This window comes from Cheilinus undulatus, linkage group 1 (assembly GCF_018320785.1).
Source record: "Cheilinus undulatus linkage group 1, ASM1832078v1, whole genome shotgun sequence".
Classification (NCBI taxonomy): domain Eukaryota; kingdom Metazoa; phylum Chordata; class Actinopteri; order Labriformes; family Labridae; genus Cheilinus; species Cheilinus undulatus.
In genome coordinates, this window is record NC_054865.1 from 56,558,946 (window position 1) to 56,582,852 (window position 23,907).

General features: G+C 38.3%; 3 protein-coding genes across 4 annotated transcripts in view; 2 read left to right on the top strand and 1 right to left on the bottom strand.

Moving 5' to 3' along the window:
- Nucleotides 1-7,363, top strand: part of trpm5 (transient receptor potential cation channel, subfamily M, member 5) — a 64,809-nt gene extending 57,446 nt beyond the window's left edge. The window contains exons 19-26 of the mRNA XM_041789139.1: nt 126-258; nt 366-540; nt 694-862; nt 2,944-3,122; nt 3,369-3,501; nt 3,709-3,781; nt 6,892-6,982; nt 7,116-7,363. Of these exons, the coding sequence (XP_041645073.1) occupies nt 126-258; nt 366-540; nt 694-862; nt 2,944-3,122; nt 3,369-3,501; nt 3,709-3,781; nt 6,892-6,982; nt 7,116-7,261 (1,099 nt within the window). The 3' untranslated portion in view covers nt 7,262-7,363. The remainder of the gene's footprint in view (nt 1-125; nt 259-365; nt 541-693; nt 863-2,943; nt 3,123-3,368; nt 3,502-3,708; nt 3,782-6,891; nt 6,983-7,115) is intronic.
- Nucleotides 7,364-9,094: 1,731 nt separating this feature from the next.
- traf6 (TNF receptor-associated factor 6) lies at nt 9,095-20,947 on the bottom strand. Its single transcript, XM_041793559.1, has 8 exons — nt 20,802-20,947; nt 17,918-18,240; nt 17,533-17,683; nt 14,161-14,319; nt 13,965-14,036; nt 13,424-13,501; nt 12,972-13,295; nt 9,095-10,468 (listed from the first exon to the last, which is right to left on the bottom strand). Exons 2-8 carry the CDS (start codon nt 18,238-18,240, stop codon nt 9,875-9,877), a joined length of 1,701 nt encoding a protein of 566 aa, XP_041649493.1. The 5' UTR covers nt 20,802-20,947; the 3' UTR covers nt 9,095-9,874.
- A 95-nt stretch (nt 20,948-21,042) lies between these two features.
- The window catches only part of ttc17 (tetratricopeptide repeat domain 17), a 32,706-nt gene continuing 29,841 nt past the window's right edge, over nt 21,043-23,907 (top strand). For both annotated transcript variants that reach the window (XM_041791614.1, XM_041791623.1), the window contains exons 1-4: nt 21,043-21,246; nt 21,864-21,953; nt 22,194-22,363; nt 23,636-23,747. In XM_041791614.1, the coding sequence (XP_041647548.1) occupies nt 21,076-21,246; nt 21,864-21,953; nt 22,194-22,363; nt 23,636-23,747 (543 nt within the window). In that variant the 5' untranslated portion in view covers nt 21,043-21,075. The remainder of the gene's footprint in view (nt 21,247-21,863; nt 21,954-22,193; nt 22,364-23,635; nt 23,748-23,907) is intronic.

Consider the following 23,907-nt stretch of genomic DNA (forward strand, 5'->3'; position numbering starts at 1 on the left):
AATTCACATAAGAGTGAAGAAGACGACAGAGAGTACAGTCTGGATTTGTTTTCAGGATGATGTTGGAAACAGCATCAGATTACATTTGAATGAGTGGGTAAATAAAAGTCTGCTTTGGTTTGCAGGATGGCAGATGGGACGTATGAAGCAGGAAGGACTGTCCTAGCCATAGACTTCATGGTCTTCACTCTGCGTCTGATTCACATCTTTGCCATTCATAAGCAGCTGGGCCCAAAGATCATCATCGTGGAAAGAATGGTGACTGACAAAAAGTGTTTTCTTGTTACTAAAAAAATGAAGTGATCATCGGGAAGTGTAAACTGTACAGACTAGAGAAGATAAAAACATGTCTGCTCTCTTTACAGATGAAGGATGTGTTCTTCTTCCTCTTCTTCCTGAGTGTTTGGATGATTGCATACGGAGTTGCCACCCAGGCTCTCCTCCACCCCAACGATCCTCGGATTGACTGGGTGTTTCGCAGAGCCTTGTACCGTCCTTACCTGCACATTTTTGGCCAGATCCCTCTGGAGGAAATAGACTGTAAATGCCAGAGTTCTATATTTACGCCAAATGAGTGTTCATGCATGAAAAATATTTGTTGTGTTATGTTTGGATCATTTGTGCAGTCAGCGAGGGCTCTTTGTTTGTTATATCTTCTAACTTAATGTTGTTTTTTTGTTAAATGGAGCGCAGCTGCTCGCATGCCTGAAATGAACTGCACCAACGACTCAGAGGAGATTATCATGGGTCTACGCCCGCCATGTCCCAACGTCTACGCCAACTGGCTGGTCATCCTGCTGCTGGTTATTTTCCTTCTTGTGACCAACGTGCTGCTGATGAACCTGCTTATTGCCATGTTCAGGTTAGGAGCTTATATCCAGAGAACATTCTAGATTTTAATATGCAGTTTAAAAAAAAGCACACATTTAACCAGGGGTTCTCAACCTTGGGGTCGGGACCCCCTTGGGGGTCACGAGACACTGAGAGGGGGTCACCAGATGCCTAAAGAAAGCTACAAATATTTTGTTAAACAACACTGTTGCCACTTTACATAAATTTTAACTCTTTTTCACCACTTTTTAACACAGTTCTTTGCCAATTTTAGCACATTTTTGCCAGTAATACCCATTTTTTTCAAATTCATACCCCTTTCACCACTTTTTTTCTGCCTGTTTTTGTCACTTCTAGACCAATTCTTGTCACTTTCTGCCTCGTTCTTGCCACTATTAACCACTTTTTGCATCCCTTTCCGTCCATTTTTACCAGCTATCCCAGTTTTGCCAGTTTATATCAATTTTTCATCCCAGTCCACCCATTCTCCCCCATTTTTTGCACTTTAAAGCCAATTCAGCCACTTTTTAATCCCCTTTTACCCATTTTGTGCCTGTTTTTGCCAGTTTAATCCATTTTTGGTTATTTTTTGCCCCTCTTTTCTTATTTTTGCCATGTTTAACCCATTGATGTTCTTAAATTTTACCCATTTTAAATATGTTTTTTAAAAAAGTTACTACACAAATGAATAGATAGAGATATTTGTTTCCTTGATAAGAATGGTTATTATTTAGGTCAAATATAAAGTATGGTTTTCACAGCTTAACTTCACAATGGACCATGATTTTTCTGATCTCCATGGGCCTTCAGTTTGGCTGGGTCCCAGAAACCCTCCCCTTTATCCCTCCTTAGGGTGGCCTTGTCTGCATATGACTATTCTTGAATGTGCAGGGCTGTGTTCAACCATCTTCAGGTGGAGCGGGGGGTCCCCAGTCTCTGGCACCTTTATTTTGGGGGTCGTGGGCTGAAAAGGTTGAGAACCATTGCATTAAACTAATGAAGAGTAGTTTTAAAGTGCATGTAAGCGTGTTCGTTTGGCTGAAGTCATATAAAATCAAATTTCTCAAAGTCAGATAAACGTCAAGTGAATGCGGCTGAAGATCAACTTTCCCTTGCATGTATCGAGCACTCTGAGCATGCTGCACCGGTCTTTGACCTAAGAATTGGGCAGCACAATTGTAAGGGCAGCAGACATTAAAAATCCTTTAAAAGTATTCACCCCCAGGGTGTTTTACCCTTTACTGGTTTTTGGAAATCAATTAATATAATTTTGCTTTTTTGACCAAAAAAAAAAAAAAAAAACGTTTATTGTCAAAGTGATATATGTAACGTACAGTAAGTTACTGCACAAATATTTACCTCCTTCAAGTCAGTACTTAGTAGAGTCTCTTTTGGCTGCAATCACAGCTCTGAATCTGTGTGGATAGGTCTCAGTCAGGCCAAAACATCTAGACACTGCCATTTTACTCCATTCTTTTTAGCAAAACCACTCAAACTCTGTCAGGTTGCATGCCGTAGTTCACTTGCAGTCTGAATATGAATATCCTCCAGGACTGGCCTATATTTTGTGACAATTCATCTGCTCTCACAAGTTTTCCAGGGCCAGCTGCTGAGATGCGTCCCCACAGGATGGTGCTGCCAACACCATGCTTTATTGTACTTTTTAGTTTTAGCACCAGGCAGTGCTACCGCATTAATTCTGTAAAAAAAACATTTTGACAAGAAGATGTTTTGATTGTGATGTGTTATCACAGCAAATAGCAGCACCATTAGCATTTCATGGGCTGAGTCAGCAGAGCAGGACCAAACGGGGCCCCGAAATCTGATTGGCCCCGCTACCCTGATATATTTCTGTATGTGGCCCTCTTTGGAGAAAGCTTGGACACCCCTGTGTTAATTTGTCAATCATCAAACATTAAAATTGTGTATTTAAAAACTTTTTAGTCTGAACCACGTTTAAATATTGGTGTCAATTTCAGTTTTGATATTGGTAAAAATCCCAAATTGTGCACCCTTCCTAACTGTGTCAGTACGTTTGTCTGTGTGATGAAATGGCTCAAGACAGCGACCTCTAACTTTAGGGGTTAACAAAAATCCCCTTTTTCTTTTCAGCTACACTTTCCAGGTGGTTCAGGGTAACACGGACATCTTCTGGAAGTTCCAGAGATACAACCTGATAGTTGAATACCACAGCCGTCCAGCACTGGCTCCACCCTTCATCATCATCAGCCACCTCTCTCAAGTCCTCCTCAGCCTGATCAAACAGCCCGAGTCCAAGCAGGAGCATCTTGGTATGAATTTGATGCATATTTTCATTAAAAATGCTCTTAAGCCCTTCTCCCTTATTTTCAGCAGATATTAAACCAGTTTCTGTAGCGAGTGTGGCTAAATTAAAATGAAATGAAATACTGGAAAACGCACAGTGTGCTTATCTCTGTCCTTCACCTGCTCTCTCCATGAAATTGCCTGCTGGTTAATTGGTAATTGGACTGCTTCCCCGTGTGTGTGGGTGTGTGTGTGTGTGTGTGTGCTCACAGAGAGAAAGCTGCCGGCGGGGCTCGACCAGAGGCTGATCACATGGGAGACGGTACAGAAGGAGAACTACTTGGCCAAACTGGAACGCCAGCACTGGGAGAGCAGTGAGGAGAGACTCAAGAGTACTTCCTCCAAGTAAATTTGTTTCCTGATATTTTCTCTCTAATTTGGAAAAGTGTCATTCAGTTGAAAAATAAAACATATTATGTTCTTTATTAAATCTCACTGGACCCTGCCAAGCACCAAACTGATTTTTTTTCATAAACCTTTCCTGACCCCTTGTGGTGAAACATGGCATTGCAGCATAGTTATGGCTTTAACAGAGTTTTGCTCTTCAATAAGGGTTCAGAGCTTGCTGAAGATCATTGGTGGGTTCAAGGACCAGGAGAAAAGACTTGTTTCCGTGGAGGCTCAGGTAAAATAAAAAAGTTATTCATAACAGAACATTAGACATGGAAATGAGCTGCATTTTCCTTACTCTGAGGTCAGACAAAATAATAGTAAATGTAATAACTTCCTTCAGCACAGCTTAACTAGTTCTATAAATACCTCAACAAACTAATATATGTGTACTAGATGGACAAAAGTATTTGGCCACACCTGTTAATAACTGAATTCAGGGGTTTCAATCAAATATTTGTGATCCTAAATGGGTCGTTCTGAAGAGCTCAGTGATTTCATGTATGGTGCTTTGATGGACGCCACCAATTTCATCCCTGATGGATATTCTATAGTCAACTGTAAGTGACATTATTAGAAAGTGGAAGCGTTCAGGAGCAACAGCAACTCAGCCAAGTAGTGGAAGGCCATGTAAAACCACAGAGCAGGGTCAACGACTGCCAAGGAGCATGGTGTGTAAAAGTCTGGAGCTGCATGAATGGGTTGCAGAGCAGCTGCATGCAAGCCTGGCATCACCAGATAAAGTGGTGTGAAGCACTGTAAAGCACCATGAAGTTTGGTAGAGGAGGGATAATCATAGAGGGCTTTTTTTTCAGTGTTTGGGCTAGACCCCTTACCTTCAGTGAAGGCCAATCTTAATGCTTCGGCAGACCAAGACTTTCTGGACAATGCTATGATTCCAACTTTGCAGCAACCGTTTTCTGAAGGCTCTTTTCTGTTCCAGCATGACTGAGCCCCAGTGCACAAAGAAAGGATAATAAAGACATGGTCTGATGAATTCTGGCTCACTCAGACCCCTGACCTCAACCCCTTCCAGCTCCTTTAAGATGAGCCGGAATGGAGATTGTGAGCCAGGCCGTTTCGTCCAACATCAGTGCCTGACCTCATAACTGCTCTACAGAATGAATGGGCGCACATTCCCACAGAAACACCACAAAATCCTGAGGAAAGCTTTTCTAGAAAAGTGAACGCTGCAAAAGGGTGGCAACTCAATATTAAAGTACATATTTAAATACAATGCCATTACAGTCCCTGTTGGTGTAACAATCAGGTGGACGAATACTTTTGTTCATATAGTGCAGGGGTGTCAAACTCAAGGCCTGGGGACCAAATTCAGCCGGTGGTGCAGTTATACCCAGCCCACCAGATCATTTCATATTTTTATTTTAACCGGCCCACCAGTATGAGGTCTGCAGATTTCCTCCAGTATTCAATGTAAACTTAACCATGATGATTTAAAATATCAGTTTTTAAGTCATGAGAATAAGAAAGAGGGAAGAGCTAGAATGACTTGATAAAAAGTCAGGAATGTAGGAAAAGAAACTTGTACTAACTCTTTTCATTTTGCGTTTTGTATTTTGCATCCCACAATAATGATTTATAGTTTTGACCTATTCAAATCATAATTTTGACTTTTATCTCATATTTTGAACATTTAGATCCACAGTTTTAATTTTTAAGTCATATTTTGAGGTTTTAACCTCATGAATTAGAATTTTATCTTTCATTTTGACATTTTCAACTCCTAACTTCTAATTTTAATCCCAAATATTAACCTTTTTGATTTAAATTTGAACATTTACAATTTTTACCTTTTCATTTGGAATTGTTAAATTTTTCTTTCATATTTTGGCATTTTAAAGTCATGATTTTTAAATTTTATTCCATTTTTTGACCTTTTAAAGTTGTGTTTTTTAAAATTTTATCTCAAATATTGACCTTTAAAACTCAGAATTTTGAATTTTATCTCATATTTTGACCTTTACAACTCATGATTTTATCATTTTATCTAATATCTTGACCTTTAAAACTCACATTTTATCATTTTATCTAATATCTTGACCTTTAAAACTTATGATTTTATCATTTCATCTCAAATTTGACCTTTTAAACTTATGATTTTTAATTTTATACCATATTTTGCCCTTTAAAACTCATGTCTTTATCATTTTAACTTATATTTTGACCTATAAAAGTCATGATTTTGAATAGTTGTTTTAAGAGATGTGGTTCAGATGCCCCAGAAGTACTGCCAGGTCTCGTGAGATAATCAAGCAACCAGGTCAATGAAAACAAGCCCGAAAAAGGATCAGGCCCTTTCAAAAATAAATAGATAAAGGCCTAAAACAGTTCATCCTCGTGTAAATGAATTTATGATTGTAAGGTTTACCGCTTGTTGCAGTGACAAAGGTGATGTCTTTTAAGGTCACATATTATGCAAACTCCCCTTTTTAGGCTTTTTCTAGCAAAAATATGTCCCCCTGACCTGTCCATCAAGCCGTTCTCAGATTTTCCCCTCATGATGTCATGTGGGGAGTTAGCCCCACCGCCAGGCTCGGCTGGCCCTCCCTGCTTGGAGGAAAGTTCCACCCTCCTCTCCTGGAAAGAACCAGAAGAGGAGGGTGGAACTCCTAAACCTGTCTTAAAGGGGTCAAATATGTGACCTTTAATTGCAACAGGTGCCAGATTAGAAATAAGTTCATCGCTGTATTACATTAAACTTACTTTATTAGCTGTCTGCTTCAATGTTATAATAGTTTGGAACTTTTCATTAGTTTTTACTTTTATTTCGTTTAAAGTTTTGTTTTCAATTTCAGTTTATATTAAGTTTTTTGCCAGTTTATTAGTATAGTTTTAATTTTGAAAAAAGAAAAATTGTACGATTTAAGTTTTTCATCAGCTTTAGTGTTAGTTTTAGTTCTTCCAGTAACACAGAGTACTTTTTTGAGGCGAGACCCAGTAAGGCCAGAAGCAGTAAGTGTGAAACAAGTTTAAAAATGTATTCAAAAGGCTACTCTTCACTTTTAATTTTCTTTTCAAATTTGTAATTGGAATACAGCTTGAGACAAAAAAAAATGATGTTAAGTATGAAATTGGTGTGTAGTTAAGTATTCTTCGACAGAATAGCCTTGGTTTTATTGGCCATCTCTCCTCAATATCTCCTATTTTCATTGCACTGTCAAGTACACTGTATAAATGTGCCTTAAGCCTGATAACATTTGAAATATACTCCTGCTCTCAAATTTAACAAGCATACAAATAGTTAAAACATTGTGTTGTTTGAGCTGTGCATAAAACTCTAGCTTGTAAGCAGTCTGTCATAAAGTTTTGTGGCTCTGTCTCCAGGTCAGATACTGTGCAGAAGTTTTGTCCTGGATGGCTGAGTGTTTCGCTCAAAGCACACTCAAATGTGGCAAAGACGCTCCAAAAGCTCCAGGTGAGACAAAATAAACAGCAGCAGAGACTGTGTCATAAATCCTGATTATTTCTGGAGCATCAGTGATTAGGCCTTATCACTACTGTGTTTATTTTTGATCTTATTTAAATGTTAATGAGCCATGACATGTCAGTGTCTCTGACAGGCTCCACAGCAGGCGGCAGCATGGATGCACCTCAAAGTCCACAAGAGAAAGACGTCAAGCAAGAGGGAGGAGAGACCAGAGCGGGCCACCCAGGATATGGAGCCAACAAAAAATTCCCTTACATTGATGAATAGAAGTTCTTAAGAAGATGTTTATAAAAAACATGTAAAATATTTAGACTATTTAGAAATATGATGGTGGTGTAATTTGGGAAACAGGGAAACTGATTTGGTCTGGATTTGAAACTGAACTGATTAAATGATGTCATTTAAGTGTGTTGATGTCTGCCTTGTTTCATTATATTACCTCTGTTCTTTTTCTAATTCTGTTTTCTGGATAGATAAGTAAATTTTATTCTACCCCGGGATGTTTTGCCTGCTACTTCCTGCAGTTTTCCTCTGAAGAGTCACATGATGTTGTTGTGATGTGTTATGAGCTAATTTATGCAGTTTGGTTGTCCTGTCTAGTTTGGCAAGCAGCCTCTTGAGGACAGAGTCCCAGGTGTTGGGCAACATGTAAGTTCCTTCATTCACGCTATTAATCCTATCTGGACCCACTTCCAAATCTCAGTGTTGTCCTGGATCCATCCTTTGTCCTTTTTGCGCTCTGAAGGAATGACCTTTGTGACGACATCCTGAGGGCCAGACTAGTTAGGCCAGGAGTGTCAAAGTCAATCACGGATTCTGAATCTATAGGTCTAACCTAAGAGCCCAACAGGGTCAACATTTAACCATTAACTGTTAACCTCATTTTCACCAGAAGTAAAATAAAATATAATAATTAAATAAATAACACAGATCATAATAAATCATTCTGAGATGAAAAAAAGTCAAAATAATAAGTTTAAAGGCTCAGAGTCTGAGATAAAAAGTCAAACTTACTAGTTTAAAAGGTCAAAATACAAACTTTAAAGGCAAAAATAATGTCTTTAAAAGGCAAATATATGAGATACAAAGTCAAAATCACAAGTTTCAAAGGTAAAAATATGACTTAGAATTTTAAATTGTGAATCTTGAAGGTTAAAATATGATATGAAAAGGTCAAAACATAAAAAAAAGTCAAAATCATACGTTTAAATCAGAATTATGAGATGCAAAATTGAAAATATGAAATGACAACATTAATTAATAATTTAACAAGGATATTTAAAATCCTTAAAGTTAAGTTTACATTTTTATACGTGACCTACTCAGAGCACCGCTCCATCCACCACCCTCTTCTATGTGTGGGCTATTCGGGGCGGCACATGATCTGCCAATACATAATACGTTCATCATAACAGTGCGAAATGATTAAATGATGCTGCTAGAAACCTGAGCAGGCTCCGTGAGGAGGATACAGTGTTTATTTAGGTAGACTCGCTCATAGTGCCAGTATCTGTGACTTTGTAACTTTGATTCAGTTGCTCCTTCGTCATTACTCCCTCTCTTCTCACCGTCTGTCAGTCACTCATCCATCAGCTGTTGGCTGAGCTATCATATATCAGGAGCTTAACATGTGGAGTGCAACGGGCCGTTGTTTACTGCAGTGGTAAACTAAGCTAAACAAACTCTGTTTGAGCACCATAGAGTCCACTGTTAGCTCCATAAAGTGAAGTTCTAGCTCCAGTTAAAGGTGCCCCGTTCGTTGTCTGACAGCAGACAGAGCAGAGACACACACCCACTCACCAACGCACACACATGCTCATCTGTGTGTCATGTCCAACAATGTCAAAGCTCATGAGAAAAAGACTACAAAACGATAAAATAATCTATTTCTCTAAATTGCTGTAAAAACACAAATGTGTTATTGACAGAAAGAGTTCTTTTGAGTTTTTTAAATATGGATGCACTTAAAGAGGATGAGAAATGGTTTGATTTTACTGATGCAGCTCTTTATATTTCAGTCTGTTCTAAATTGTTTTTAAAGTACTTTCAAAATAATCTGCATGCTTTTATTATTATTATTATTGTAGCAATGAGTGCATAGTGTAGTAAACTAAGGATGTGGTAGACTATTAAAATGAAAGGTCTAATTTGAAGAGCATTAAAATGTAAAGTTTAAGTCAGAGTTAGATAAATTGTGTGTAAGCATTGATAGCCTATTGAGTGCAAGAGGAGTTTAAACGTTTCTGAATAGACCTGAATGCTTTGCAAATAGGACTTTCAGCCGTATGAAGAACATATATTCCACTCATATATTTTTCTCCAAAATTAAAGAAAAAAGTGTAAAATCTTGTCTAGTCTTGTGAGATAAGCGTCTTGTCACACCCCTAGTGTGAAATATATCCCATGCCATGGGTATGTGGAAAAATCTATCTGGTGTGTCAGTTTACAATGTCTAAAGATTGAATTCTGTCTCCAACAACCATAAACATCTGCAGTAATATTCAGTATATAAGCAGCATATGTATATCTTAAACTTGTCATGTTATGTTATGATGGTCAAATATTGGCTATTGGCTACATACACATCATTAGAACTTAAAATGCTAATCAGTACCACAACGGTGATTACATTCATCTCACTGTTAATGACAGGGGAACATACTGTTAGATACACAAACAAAAGAAAAAACACATTACATATTCCAAGTTTGCATAAAAATAAATAGAGAATGTCCATGGTGTACACATTTTAAAAGGGTAACATGAACAGTTTCCTCCTGTTGTCCATCACTCTAAATTGACCACATATTCAAACACTTACATTTACTGCACTGAAGTTTTGAAATATTTTCCAGTGGATAGGAGTTTGATTTCAGGCCCTCACACCGAGGCCTCAGGGCCTCTCGGCTGCACTGCCGGTCCCTCACGGTGCATACTGTCAAAACGTGGTGTCACCTCACAGCGAATAAGTAGAGTGTCATCTTTAACAAAGGCTTTCTGACTCAGCTGATGCAGGTGCATGAAGGTTACATAGCCAAATCCTTTGGGGTTGCGCTGAATGGTGGGCTTCTGGAAGGCTTGCAGGTCTGGCTTGGTTTCCATCACCTCAATGTGGTGCTGACCCTCAGGGCCCTGGTCCAAGATGGCAAGGCGGATGGTGCCCTGGAAAGGCCAGGTCAGCTGCCCGTCATAAGCCCCTTGCATGGTGTGGACAAAGAGTGAGATGAAGTTGGAGCAGCGTGGGGCGTTGGGGGTCTGCAGGTGTAGGCGCAGGCATAGCTTGTAGCCTGGTCGGCCAGTGTAGAAGCCAGGACTGTGCTCCACCACCGCCTGGCCAGCCTCTTGGTTACGCAAGTGGGCGGAGAAACCTTTAAGGCGCCAGATGAAAATGCCATGGCACTGTTGGGCTTCCAGCTCCTTTACTGTCTCCTCTAGCATTGACACTCTACGTCTGAGCTCTGCAAGCTGGCCAGCCTGTGGAAGACATGCAACATTAGCTTTCAGGTGCTTACACCACTTCTCCTGGGAGCTGTAACTGTAAATAAAGTTAAAAACTGCTACGTGGATGCTTAATCCATGTAGAAAGGCCAGAATTCCAAACTCACTAGAAAGACTGTGAGGTAATTTTGACTGCTAGATTACACACTGTTACCTCTGATCTACTAGTATTCCCAACACACAGATATACATTTATCATGTGGGAATAGCTTTTTTCAATAACACACACATGCAGATTTAAACCATTTAATATAGACATGTTTCAATATTATTTTTCCTCACATACAGGAGACTGTAATCATTTAATTTTTAAAAACAACCTATATTTGCAGTAGATAATTCATCTAACACTCTCAGAACAAGAACATGATCCCTACTAATGGGTAGATAACATTATAGAAGTATACAAGTATACAAGACTCCCATGATTTTAATCCGACTTTTGAATTTTGTCTGTGACTTTGAAATCTGAGGAAAAGTCTTTAGGTGTAAGGCCACCTTTAGTTGAACCAACTAAATTTATTGTAACCTGTTATGAACACTTATTATAAACAACATGATGGAAGAGAACTTCCTGTTTCAGTGTGCATCTTTCAGTTACTGTCACTTGTATTTACTTATGTTGGCCATAAAGGTTGAAGAACTCGATTTACTGAAGTTTACTTGCAAAGAAATTAAGTATTTAGAACTTTTAACTTTTTTAACTGCACAGTCAGACCAAACAGTAAAAGGTGGTTAAAAAAAATGATGTATTAACTTAAAAATCCAAAATATCTATTTCAACTCTGTCTTAATGAGTTGATTGAACAATTTTTAGTTTTAAATAAACAGTATTCAATCATTCTACGTATTTTTGCAACAAATCACTCCAACTGTTTGACAATCACACCTAAATCTACAGCTTTCTCAGAATGCCTTTGGGACACTTACAGGTCGTTTCCACCGAGTGGTCCAGCTCAGTTCGGTGCGGTACAGCACGCTTTTTTTTTTTTGGCTTTTCCATAGAGAAAGGGTCCCAAAAAACTGACCCGTACAATCCCACTTTTCGGCACCCTTCCGTAGGGGTGCCAATCTTACCTAACCATACCAAAAAGGTGGAGCTACACACACAACAATAGGGGCTGCACTGACGTCACGTCAGCACACAACTCATCTGCTTACCACTGGGCTTCAAACACGGAAGTCTGTGCTGTGAGAAGCGGGCAAAAATGACTGAAAAATGGACCAATATCTGCCTAAATAGGAAATTTGGACTCGATGGAGATCCAAACTGTTTCCTAGTCTATGGATATTGGTATCTGGCCACAAATCAAGTTTCCTGACATTTATCTGGATGATTTTAAGTACACAAAGCAGAGCCCAAAGGCTCACATCAGCCTGATCTATCTGCAATGGATGAGAAACTAAATTAATGCTGAAGTTTTGTGAATATGAAGCCTTTGAACAGTTCATTCTCATCTGTAACTAGTTATTAATCTACGTCTTCCATTAGGTAACCTGTGAAAACATCGCTCTGTGGTTGTTGAACGGGCTCAACTTCAGGCTGTAGACTATTTTAAAATGAGATCAGTGCACCCCGGATTTCTGACTTAATCTATCTTGATTTTAACACCAGCTGGACTTTTACTTTATTTTTAATGCGGCGAATTCTCACAGTACAGCTCTAAACTTTCATTTTTTGTGGTATAAACTGTTCTAGACTAGATATAGTCACATGTTAACGTAGCGTTACGACTCAAACCGTCTCTGTACATGTATTCCATCAGCTGATGATCTGCACTGACAGCAGTTAACATCATTAAGATGTATTTATTTTTTTAAAAAGCACTTTCAGCTGAAATAAAGCTGACTTAAAACAATCTATTTTAAACTAGTACTGCAAACTTTAAATAAAGTTAGAATCAATATTTAACAGTCAGAAATATTAACTTATTGTGATTGCACTGCATTTAGAAATTAACGAGTTATTTGATTTCACTAAATGATGTAAGATTATGTGTGAAATAAAAGAATAAAGACCTAAACTCTTACCTGATTGTCAAGGGAATAGCACAGGGAAAATGACATGTAGGGTTTGTGTGACCCTTGTTATAGAATACAATTTGTTCTGTGTACTGCATTATTTTTCTGAAACATCAAGTTTTATATTTTACTCTGGGTCTAATAAAAATGTTTACAACCTTAACTAGAAAATACAGAGGTATTCTCTTGAGCATAATTCTTTGGTTTTTCTCTTAAAAGCAACACCTGCTCTGTATGTAATCCTTTGAAGTGCCAAGAAAAGGTAAATATATCTAAACTGTGATTGCAGGTCATTGACCTGCTGTGACTTTATTACATTTCTGCTCTGTGTGATAGATATGATAGAGAACAAAGACCTGACAGCTGTGAAACCAGGATAGTTGCATTATAAAGAAGGAAAAGGATCACAGAGGTTCTTTAACGTAATCACTCTTTGAGGCTCACAGGCATCTTTTACCTGGGTGTCTTTTAAGATGATGAGCTCACGCAGCTGGTGGTCCTGCTTCACCAACCGTCCATCCATGTCTCTGATCCTCTGCATCTCCTCGCTGGGCTGGCTTTGGGCACTGTTGGTGCTGCAGCTTACTGCTCCTCTTGGACCACTACAGGCTGCTACTGATGCTGCAGCTCCTTGATCCTCAGTGGACATAGAAGGTCCTAGCGACCACAGGGCTTTAGGTGACGTACCATTGAGGGTGAGGCCACGAAGGAAGTCAGCCATGTAACGCATGTGCATCTGTGTGAACTCCTGCATGTGCTGGGCCAGGTTGTGGCGCTGCATCTGCACAAGCAAAGATGTCTTTATGTAACATCTGGTCTTCAGCCCCAAACATAATCTTACTACAAGTTTGCAAGGATTTTTCTTTTAACCACATACAATATTTTGAATATTTGCATTTGATCACCTACCCTCTCTTTACATCCAAAGGCGCTGAAGTTACAGGCTATGGGTGCTTTGGGACAATCCGTGTCACAATGAGACTCCATCTAAAGCAAAACAAACTGAAGTTAGCTTAACTTTATTCACATGTATTTATTCAATATGTCCTTCTTACTGCTCCCCTTATGAATAGCCGGTCACAGCTTTTACTCAGCTAGTATTTACTGCCCTTGTTTGTTTAGACTGGATTGCCCTGGACTTCATGAGTCTGAACCAAATTAAAATTGCATTAGTTTTTGGTTCTTAGGAATTTACCAGCCCTTTGTTAGTAAAGTTCTGTCGCTCTTTGTCAAAACATATTTAAAAAACTGCAATGGTTTAAAATCTGATAAAGATCCAATACTGGAGTGGTTTTTCAGAAACAAACTTCACAGGCGTGTTTTGGAGACCTCTGAAATTGATATAAACTTGTCTTAAAAGGGTAAACTATATCACCTTTAAACATTTTCAATGATGACAGTATTTTGATTTCCTAGAGCCTTTTTTCATGTCAGACAGAGCTTCACTGACCTGATCTCTGATCAGATCCATCCCGCAGTACTGACACCTTACATTGGCAAAGGGGCACTGTTCTTCATGAAGCTGAAAAAGCAACCAAAACCAGATTATCACAGCACAAACAAAACAGCTGTATGATTTTTTTATGACTGTAATTGTTCCAGCAAAATAGGCAGAGGAAGCAATCACAGGAATGAGCGCACATTACCTCTCTGTCCTCATAAACAAAGCTTGCAACACAATCAGGACACGACACAGGTCTCCTGGGACAGTCAGTGGTTGTGTGCTCCTCTAGGTGGCTCTTTCTCACAGACTGCTGGCACTGTGGGCACGGCTCAGTGGCAAACTGACACTGCGCCAAATGATTCTGGAGGGAGAACAACATATTCAGGCAGAATAGTTAGTTTTATCTGTAGGGGGGCATTAAATCATAAACAAAAAGGGAACAACTTTATAATTACTTCAACAACCACCTGTTTGAGGACATCATCGGTGTAGGATTCATTTTTTTATTCAATTAGGATTAAGAAAAATAAAAAGCATTTTTTTTAAACAGGAAACAATGAGCTGATTCATCATGTAACACCTACCAGCTCATTTCAGTTCAGTTAAGTTTTTCCCACTAACTTTTCAGTCTTTCAAGAAAAACTTCTTCTACTGAATATATAAAACACTGAGGACACAACTTGTAATAAAATAAAGAGTGTAGATAATTTCTGATTACAGATTAGTCCACACAAAGATGATTTTCTATCATGTCAAAATGTGAGCACACCAGCAAGATGATTGTGAGTCTTGGCATGCTTTTTTTTACCACAAAACTTGCATTAGATCACAAAAAGAGGCAAATTAAATCTCAAAATCAAACTCAGCTGTTAAACGTCAAAGCCAGTGATACTCAACGCGTGGCTCTAGAGCCACATGTGGCTCTTTTGTGATGATTTGTGACTCTTTTATGTCTTTATTTGAAATATTATTCCCCCTAAAACCTTAAAAAAGGGAAACGTTGCCCTCAGAAATTATCCATTGCAAGTCACTTTAATCAGTTTGTTTCCCACACTTGTACAGTAGGCTTTAATTGTCAAACTTAATGGTGAACCTTATTATATGTCTGTATATTTCCATTGCCCTTATTTCAATTTTTTGCCACTTTAAATCCCTTTATAATGCCTTTACCCCAATTTTGCAGCTTCTTTTAGCCACTTTTTGCCCATTTTTTTGTCAGTTTTACATGATTTTTGCACATTTTTGCCACTTTTATCTGGTTTTTGCAATTTTTTTGCCACTTTTATCCTGCTTTTTGCTATTTGCAATTATTGCACCTTTTCTGTTTTTTTTTTTCTTTTTTTTTTTGCTGCTTTTCACTCATTCAAGTTGCCTTTTGCCAATGAATGACACTTCTTCCCCCCATTTTGCCATACTTGGCTGTTTTGTGCCCATTTTTCCACCATATTCTGGTTTTTGCCACTTTTTGACCACTGTTGCCACCTATGACTCCATTTTTGTCACTTTCTGTCCTTTTTTGCCATCTCATGCATAAACTGCCCCATTTCATCCATTTTTGCCCATATTTGCCACCTTTAACTTATCTTTAGTACCACCTTGACCCATTTTGACCTTTTTTCAAAACTTAGACTGTGGCTCTTGCAAAGGTACAGTGCTTAACAAATTTATTAGTCCACCTGTCATATTTGTCTCAGAGACCATCCAGCATCATGACGTGCTTTAATGTGAACTCTTTCAGTTTCAGTGAGCTCTCCACCTTTTACCATTTTGAACAGGAATGAGGGATTTCAAACTGAATTCACCCAAATTTGAGCCGGCTCACTGGGCTTCTCTGAGAAGTCAGAAATGAATCAAGCATAAAATTCAACCTCTAAAACTAATTTTTCTGTTCAGGAATGCAAGTAAATAACTATAATTTGACATATTAATCAAGAAATATATATGTGCTTTACTATTTTTTCAGTTTTTTTCTAAATCAGTAAATTTGAAAATTCATGGATAACAATAATAATTATATTTTAGCATTAAAAATATCATTTGGGTTAAAGAGCTTCTACATATTGGTGTATTTACCATTGCAGAAACATAAAAAATCCTCTATGAGTACCAACATCAACATTCCTGTGCTTGCTGTTGTCACTCAGTGCTCCAGCTATATGTGAGTATAAGCTGACAGCCTACAGACAACTTTATCCCCTTTTTCTAGATAAAATAAGGGCTATACATCACTGCTCATATGAGATGCTATCAGGTCACTGTTTGGATTCAAGGGGTATTTCGGGATTTTTTTTAAGTTGGGTTGTATGAGGTACTTGACTATAGTAGTGGCATTAGCCTTCAGTGATTTCTGTGAAAGTTGATCCTGTGGCTATTACGAGCTCAGCATAGTGGCTGTAGATGGGAACGTTTTATCTGCGTAGTTTAATGAGTTTTACATAAAAAGAGGTCAAGAAAACATGTTGGCTCGCCTGTACACGATGTTGAAAACATACAAAGCAAATCATTTTCTCCCCAAAAACCCCTCTGTGTCAGGCAATACTGACGATGCAGCTTTCGCCATTTTGTCTCCTTCCGCCGCGCACTGATATCCTCTGATCGGTTGTGTGGGTCTGCAGACTTCTACAGGGATAAACAACACCACACCAAGCTAAAACAAAGATAATATGAGCAATTTCGATTTGAGTGACGATGATGTGTCGTTTACTGGTGATACAAGAGGGTATTTCTGTGAACCAGAGTACACCGAAGAAGAACTTATACAGATGGAGACTCACCGGGCTGAAAGAGAGAGCAGAGAAATTTCATTTGAAAGTTTTGAGCAGGAGAGAACCTGAGCATGGGTTTGCATTTTCCAAAGCTACACCACTACAAGTTGGAATCTTTCCTGTTAAAAACTTTCAAATGAAGTTGGTGCAGACATGAACTTAACTGTTGCTGATTTTAACCATTTCTTCCACCGGTTTGTCATTTTGCAGCCTGATATACGGGGAATAGCAGGATTTTCCTGCAGTACAAGTGTCAGACTTGTTGCGAGAACTTAATAAATTGTGTGCAACTGCTGCCCCCCTAATAGAATGGTAGGGGAAACACTGCGCTATGTCCTTGTGGAGTTCAAGCACCAGAGAGACTCTGACAAATTCAATATCACATCTATGTAAATAAATATAATACATTGTCACATATGTAAAGTAAAATGTTAACTTTAAGTCAGTCACTGGTATCGCCACTCCACTATCAGCGATTTTGTTTTCACTCTTTTGTAAAAACAATGGGAAGGATGGAATAATGTGACAGGAAAGGCTTTTAGCTGTTAATATCCTATCTGATGATAGTTGGCTGAGTGACATGAGACACATTTTTTATTTATCTATTTATTTATTGTTGCAGTACAGTTGCACATTTGTCAGGATGATTTATGGTTAATACAAGCCTATCAAAGTAATATCACTGGGATTGAATGCCATTTAAATTTTATGTAAACCAGGGAAGGCCATTCAAAGTTCTGGATTAGTTTGTGTTATTTACTGTTGTGCATTCAGATCTAAAGACTGTCAAAAGACTTTGAAATTCTTACCTCTAAATGTCTTAGCTCCATTTTATCAGCACACCCAGAGTTTGGACAGCGAACAGTCAGAGATAAGATCTCCCGTTTGGCAAAGTTATCAGGAAATAGCTGGTCCTCTGACAACATCTCATTGTCGACAGGGCACCTCTGTCCCGTATCTCTGTCAAACAAGAGGAAGTACATTCAACAGGGAGTATCTCAGGTTCTGCATGGCATGTGAGCAGCACACGCTGCAAAATTTGGCACATCTAGATGACATAGCATAACCTAGATTACTATTTTCATGCTGTAAGTAAACCTAACATCACTGTAACAATCTACCAGGATTCTGGTGTTTACAATGGTTTTATTAACTGAAGTTGTAAGTTATCAGGAGGGCTGTATAATAACTTACCGAATGGACTTCTCAATGCAGTTCTTGCAGAAGCGATGACCACAGGGTGTTTGAATGGCATTCCTCAAAGCCATGAGGCAGATAGGGCACTCATATTTGCTCTCCAGGGGTGGATCAAACTCCACATCATAGCCCTGGAGGGGGGCAGCAGCTGGAAGACTTGTGGAGTTGCTCATGAAGGTGCCAGGACCCTCTGAAGGGCTGAGAAGGGACTCCCGTTCTTTTTCAATCATCGCTAACTGACAGCTGGACAGCTCTCCGCCAACAGCTCCGTCATAGCTGTCCTCCTCCAAACTCCCTTTGCTGCTGTCAAAGCAGGCCATCTGTGCAGAATAGAACAGCGTGGTAATTTAAAGACCGAGATTGGCCCAAAAATCAAAACAATAGGGGAACGATCATTATTTTTCCAAGCTGGCGTCAGAGATAATTTCCTCCCCTAAAGCATTAAGTCAATACTGAACAATGAGTTTGTCTATAAGAAAGTGGAGAAGGTTTTCCATGTCTTGGAGTGATATGAACTCTGGCATCAAAAGCATCTTCATTTTCACACTACTGCTTGTAATAGCTACATCATGCCCAAGACAATGCTAGAAAGAATAAAACTAACTTACTATATCAAAAATACCATAACAGGAACTACTAACTATAGCTACATGTATGCCATGAGGAAATGGATGCCCAAGATGGAGGCCACAAGCCAAACTCACTGGTTTAAAAAAAAAAAAAAAAAGAGTTGTTCTCTAAACTACAAGTGTTGCCCAAGCTTCTGATTTCTTTGAAATTGAAAACACAGCAGGACTCACTCAAACCAATTATGGTTTTAACTTCCTCCTTTCAGCTAACAATGATCTTAACTTCCTCCTCCCTATTAAGAGACATAAAGAGAAGTACTGCAGAACGACAGCAAAAATGTGGACTAAGCTGAGTAGTGCTTGAGTTAAAAAGCTATGATTCAGTCTGTCACATCTATTATATCCCTCAAATATAAACACAGATTCACACTGTATTTATGGAAGTTTCTCGTCCAAAAATTGATTTCCTATTTTTATGTGACACTTGAACACCTCATAATATATAGAATACAGTCATCTAATTTTCTGAGGTTACATGAACCCATCATATTTTCTTCCGTCTTTCAACTCTTTAAGTTTCACAAGTTAACTTCAATTTTGCAGATTACATCACAGATTTCTACACTGGATTAATATTTTTAAAAGGCCTGTTAATATAAACGCATTAAAAAATGGTAACGCAATTTAATCATATGACTAAGTTTGACCACAACTTATTTTGGATTTTCCTGTTTTTACAAGATACTATCTCATAAAAATGGGATTCCCCCTGACGCTCTCATGCAAGACTGGTTGCTGCATTTATCTGCCAGTAATAAGAGGTAAGGGGTCAATGCAGGTAAGGTAGGCTTTTTATTGTGTTTTAGGTAATAGTTACACGCCAAAATGTGTCAGCTAACTGTTCATTTGACCTGTTCTCTTTATGCTTGATGGTAACAGAGGAGGTAGTATCTTGTAAAAACAGGAGAGTCAAAAATAAATAAATTCCTGTTTTAACGTGGTAGTTGTGTTGTAAAAACAGGAGGATTTTTTTCATTTTCAAGTGAATTCAATACGCCACTGTACATATTAGATTTCAGCCAAAATTCCATTTTATACATCCTCAGAAATTTCTGATTAAAGTCAAGTAACAATGATAGACAAAGTTCTTTCTCAAATAATGAAAATGAAAAGAAAGGCATAAAAATCCCCCACTAACATGCAACTACAATGACTTATTTGTAGATATTTATCTTTGGGGAAACAAACAAACAAAAACAGAAGTAGAAAACAGGGACTCTGACGCACTATTTTCTGCTCTTGCAATACCAATAATGTTCCAATATTTTTGGAAGTCAGAGCTTCATCTTGTTGTTTGCCATAATGAATCAAACATATGATGGTCCGAGTAACGCAAAGTTTTGAAGCAATGCTTCAAATCTTGTTTTGTGCCGAAGAATTGTGCTGGAGTGTTCTGTGTCGTTGGAACTTTGTTGTCTTCTCTCGTATTCACTTCTCAATGAGTATAAGAGGTTTTGTCCTTTAAATGTCTATTTTGGATTTCAATTATGCTACTGTATCATTTATTGTAATGAACTCTTCTTTTGTATTGTCTTCCTACTGTCTCAAAAATTTACTTTTCCCCAGGGCGATCATTGGCCACAGTGTTTTCTATTTTTGCTACGCAGTGTTTAATGGCTGCTCTGTAATTTTGACTTTTAACTGTTTGTTAGGCAAATCAAAACTTTTCTGATATGTTTGATTTCGACCCCAAAGTGAGACGTTTTGTGTTTAAAAAAAAAACTGAGATGTGTGTTCAATGATTACAGAAAAAGTCGGAAGAACTTGTAAAATGTGTCAATTAGTGCAATTATGAAAAACTGTGAGGTCACAGAGGACCACTCCCATGCGCTGCAGTGAGTTTGACATGTTTAGTGAGTTTAAGTACATCCTTCGAGGAATATATAGACTTAAAATTTCAAACAACAGTAGGGCAGATACATTCATTACGTAGTGGTATTGCTGCATGTTTACATGGGAAACCCTATCATTAACTCGTCTTGTGGTCAAAGGTGTGGAAGCAGTGACTTCATACTAAAACGTCGATACAACACAGTCTAAATCACAAGTTGTTATCATTATCATGACTCAGGAATATTATAATGGCACTTGTTTAGCTAACATTGAGTAATAACTCCATAAAGTATAATGTAAGCTTGCCTCCGAAGACAATAGAGCATATACAGTTGTCACTTGATGAGAAGTCATGCCCCTTGATGCGGAACTTCAACTTTGCAACCAGACAGTGCAAGAAAAGAAGGAATAATACTGACCTTAACGGTTAACGGCAGGCGGAGAAAATACGTCCTCGTCGCCAGCTACGATAGAAAGTACCGAATATATCTGTGGCAGCAGATAATATTGCTGTATTACATTTACCTTCGCTTTCAAAACGTCTCGAACTTTTCGTTTCTACAGAATTTCCTGTCTTATTTTACATACGTCATCGAACACGTCCTGTTGAGTTTTTTGACAGCTGCGGTCGCGAGCGCCGCCTGGCGGCCGGAGGTTGGCAACGGTTTCCACAGAGCAAATAGAGACAGAAAAATGGCGGACCTCAGGAAAATCTGTCCTGAGTTTTTGCCCTGCCGTGTCAACTATTCACGAAAACCGTCAATTCAGGCGAAGCTTTTCATCCTTCTTTGCATTCTCATAGTGGACTCCGGAGGAGCTACGACTCACTGGGTCGTCACAGAGGACGGGAAAATACAACAACAAGTATGACAGTTGACGTTAGCTCACTGACCTGCTAACGCTTACGATAGATGGCTAGCCTGTGAAGCTATCATTTAGCATTAACGGTTACATTAATGAACGTGATTTGCTTTCTTGATGTGTTTTCGACTAAATATGTACAGTTTTTTAGCAGTAGTAATGTCTCATACAACGAAAGGATAATGCTGAAATTCGTTTTGTGTGGCTAAGTGTGTTAGCCGACTCTAGCCACATCTAAACTGGCGTTATCGTTAGGTGTTCGAGGTCAAGATGACCAAAGTCTTTCAGGCCAGTGTCAACATTCGTGTTGTAAACTACTTATGCAATTGTCACAAATGACTTTACAGATATTTAGCTCAGGCTGCCACCAAACTGCGACTTACTGGTAGAGGGGAATACTGTGTTAATGTGCAAGTGTCAGGCATTTGGTATCTAATACGCTGAGTTCGCACATCTGATATCAAAGTTGCATAGACTGCATTTGAAAAAAATACTTTACAAAGCTTGAATTTACTGCTACTCCTTTTTATGTACAGAATACATCTTTTGGTACACAATGAGACTGACAATAATGTGTCAGAGTTTCTGATTGTTTGTTTTTAATCACTCTGTTGTTTCAGGTTGACTCACCATTAAATCTGAAGCATCCGCATGATGTTGTGATTTTCATGAGACAAGAGACTCGTGTTAACTACCTCAAGAAACTTGAGGTATAGGCATCACTATTTTTTTATTACTTGCACATATGTTCTTATGATCTGCTTAATCATTGGTTAATCATTATGTTATCTTGGCAAAGATATAATTATTACTGTCATTATGTCATGGTCATGTATGCAGAAATAATTAAGTATCTCAGTTCACAGCTGGATGAATTTTTCCAGCAGCTATTTTTTGTGTTTCTGTTGGTTTCTGACTGTTTTTTTTTTTTGTTCCTTATTGTTGAGCAGAAGCAGCTAGTGGCACAGAAAATTCACATTGAGGAGAATGAGGACAGAGACACAGGGCTGGAGCAGAGACATTACAAAGAGGATGCAGACTGTGTTATGGCTAAGGTACCCCTGGGAGACCTTGACCTTTATGATGGAACTTATATTTCCTTGGAAAGCAAAGATATCAGGTGAGCTTACCTCAATAAAATATGCTGGCAATTGATCATGACATCTGTGTTTTTACCATTTCAAAACATCCAATCAAACCTATTGAGGTATGGTTTGACAGGATAGATCACCTTTAAATGACCATGCCTGTGTCTGAAATCACACCCTGTCAAGATATATAGCTGTGTCTGAATTATAAGTGACTTTGTTATACCCTTTATAGTGCACTCATTATGCCTAATACACTGTGAACAGTAATGTGCCACATCCCATGGGCAATGTCATCATGAATTGTGATTTAAAGGTTTAACATGTGGGAACTTGAAGTGTGGTTTCTCTAGGGCTGGGCAATTAATCGCAAATTAGATTAAATCGTAATAAGGCCTGCTGCAATTTTTAAATCACAGAAGTTGCAATGTTTCTTTGACTTGAAATGTGTGAAAATACCAGTTTAAGAAATCAGTGGCAGAGATTTTATGCACATTATGCAAACTTTCAAGTGCCAATTTTTTTTGATGTTTAAAAAAAATCCTCCTTTTTGAGTTTTGTGTATGTTTTTCTTAATCAAAATGAGTGACATAAAAATGTTAATGCCCTTAAACAAAGCAAATGACGTCACATTTGCAATACGAGTAAAAATAGTTAGCTCATTCTATCTAAAACTGATGAAACGTTAACACGAAAGTCATACCCCAGCTGCGATCAGCTGGTAGCCAGCCTGCGAATCATTCAGCACTAGATTTCTCTGCATGATACTTGGACAAGGAGCACAATCAACATGACTTCAGAACTCAAACACGCTTGAGTTTCAATACTTAAAAGGCATTTTACCAGAATTCATAACCTGAATTAATAATCCACAAATGATTTACAATGGATTGGCATTTTTCTTCATGATGATGACAGACATGAGACTGTTTGTTTGCACAAATAAAGGAGGAGCTGCATCAACTATTTCAATATTTTGCTAAAAACTCACAGTATTTTTCATTTATTTTTGTTAACCAGCATTTTTTAAATATATTCAGTATGATATTTGTTATCTGTTAAATCCTTCTGTAATTTATCATTGAACGTTTTGGCCTTTGTTGGTGAATACTTCGATAATGTGACGGCAAAAGCATAATTTTTGGCTGCTGAGATCGTGTCCAGATTTATAATTTCCTTTAGCTACTTAGTGGATAGGGAGTAGGGAATAAGTGGATATCTTCTGACACAACCCAAGTTAAATTCTATTTAAAATTATCCTATAATATGCATCTTAAAATGTTTTTTATTCTCTCTTCTAATAGTCCTGAAGACTATGTGGACTCCCGATCAGCACTTCCCCCAGATCTAGAAAAACCTGACTGTGCGAAGGTGTTTGAACTGCCTTACAGTATCCATGCTTTCCAGCATCTCAGGGTGAGTAAAACCAATCCTATCAATATTTTTTTGAAGAACTGAATAAGAAGTAAGCTGATCAACACCTCTGTTTTGAGAGGGGGATACATTGAGGTATACAGTCTTTCCTCGTGTACTTCTACGTTAAAATTTATTGTGATTTAAAAACTTTTCTGGTAAA